Here is a 578-nt window from a genome sequence, read left to right on the forward strand (position 1 = left end):
CGACCTGGGGCCCCAGTGCCTTCTGGAACGGGACTGCCTCCTTCTCCACCACAGAGATGGTGCGGGCCTTGTGCGAGAGGAAGGAAGCCACCTCCATCCCTGCGAGCCGGGACGCCCCGAGGTGAGGCCCGGCCCTGGCCCCGGGAACCCTCTACCTCGGGGCTCAGCGCTCCAAGCTGCTTTGGGCCCCCGGAGCCCTGTGCAGGATTGGCGGGAGGGGAGGAGCTGCCATTGGGGCTGCTCATGGGCAAAGCCACCCCACAGCTGCAGGCCAGCAGGCAATGGCACTGCAGCCAGGGCAGAGCTCCACCACCACCACAACCTCCCCCCCCGGCCCATCCCCATCTCGCCCGTCCCCACCAATGAACGATGCGCCCACGATCACCAGCCTCTTGCCAGTAGCCAGCTCCAAAATCTGGTTGGCATCTTCTACGGTCTGGAGGAAACGCACGTTGCGCAGGTCTGCGCCCGGGCACTTGAGCAGCTTGGGGCTAGAGGGGAGGGATGGGGCGGCCTGCTCGCGCTCTGCTGCGTGTACCAAAGGGCAGGGCCGTGGGCACTGGGCAACCCCCCCCCCC

General features: G+C 68.0%; 1 protein-coding gene across 1 annotated transcript in view; it reads right to left on the reverse strand.

Moving 5' to 3' along the window:
* Nucleotides 1-578, reverse strand: part of AIFM3 (apoptosis inducing factor, mitochondria associated 3) — a 12,631-nt gene that overhangs the window by 7,098 nt on the left and 4,955 nt on the right. Inside the window, exons 9-10 of the mRNA XM_019510991.1 lie at nt 361-491; nt 5-99 (exon numbers count right to left, since the gene is read on the reverse strand). Of these exons, the coding sequence (XP_019366536.1) occupies nt 5-99; nt 361-491 (226 nt within the window). The remainder of the gene's footprint in view (nt 1-4; nt 100-360; nt 492-578) is intronic.

This window comes from Gavialis gangeticus, unplaced genomic scaffold (genome assembly GCF_001723915.1).
Source record: "Gavialis gangeticus isolate Ggan-Ray unplaced genomic scaffold, GavGan_comp1, whole genome shotgun sequence".
In the NCBI taxonomy this organism is placed as follows: domain Eukaryota; kingdom Metazoa; phylum Chordata; order Crocodylia; family Gavialidae; genus Gavialis; species Gavialis gangeticus.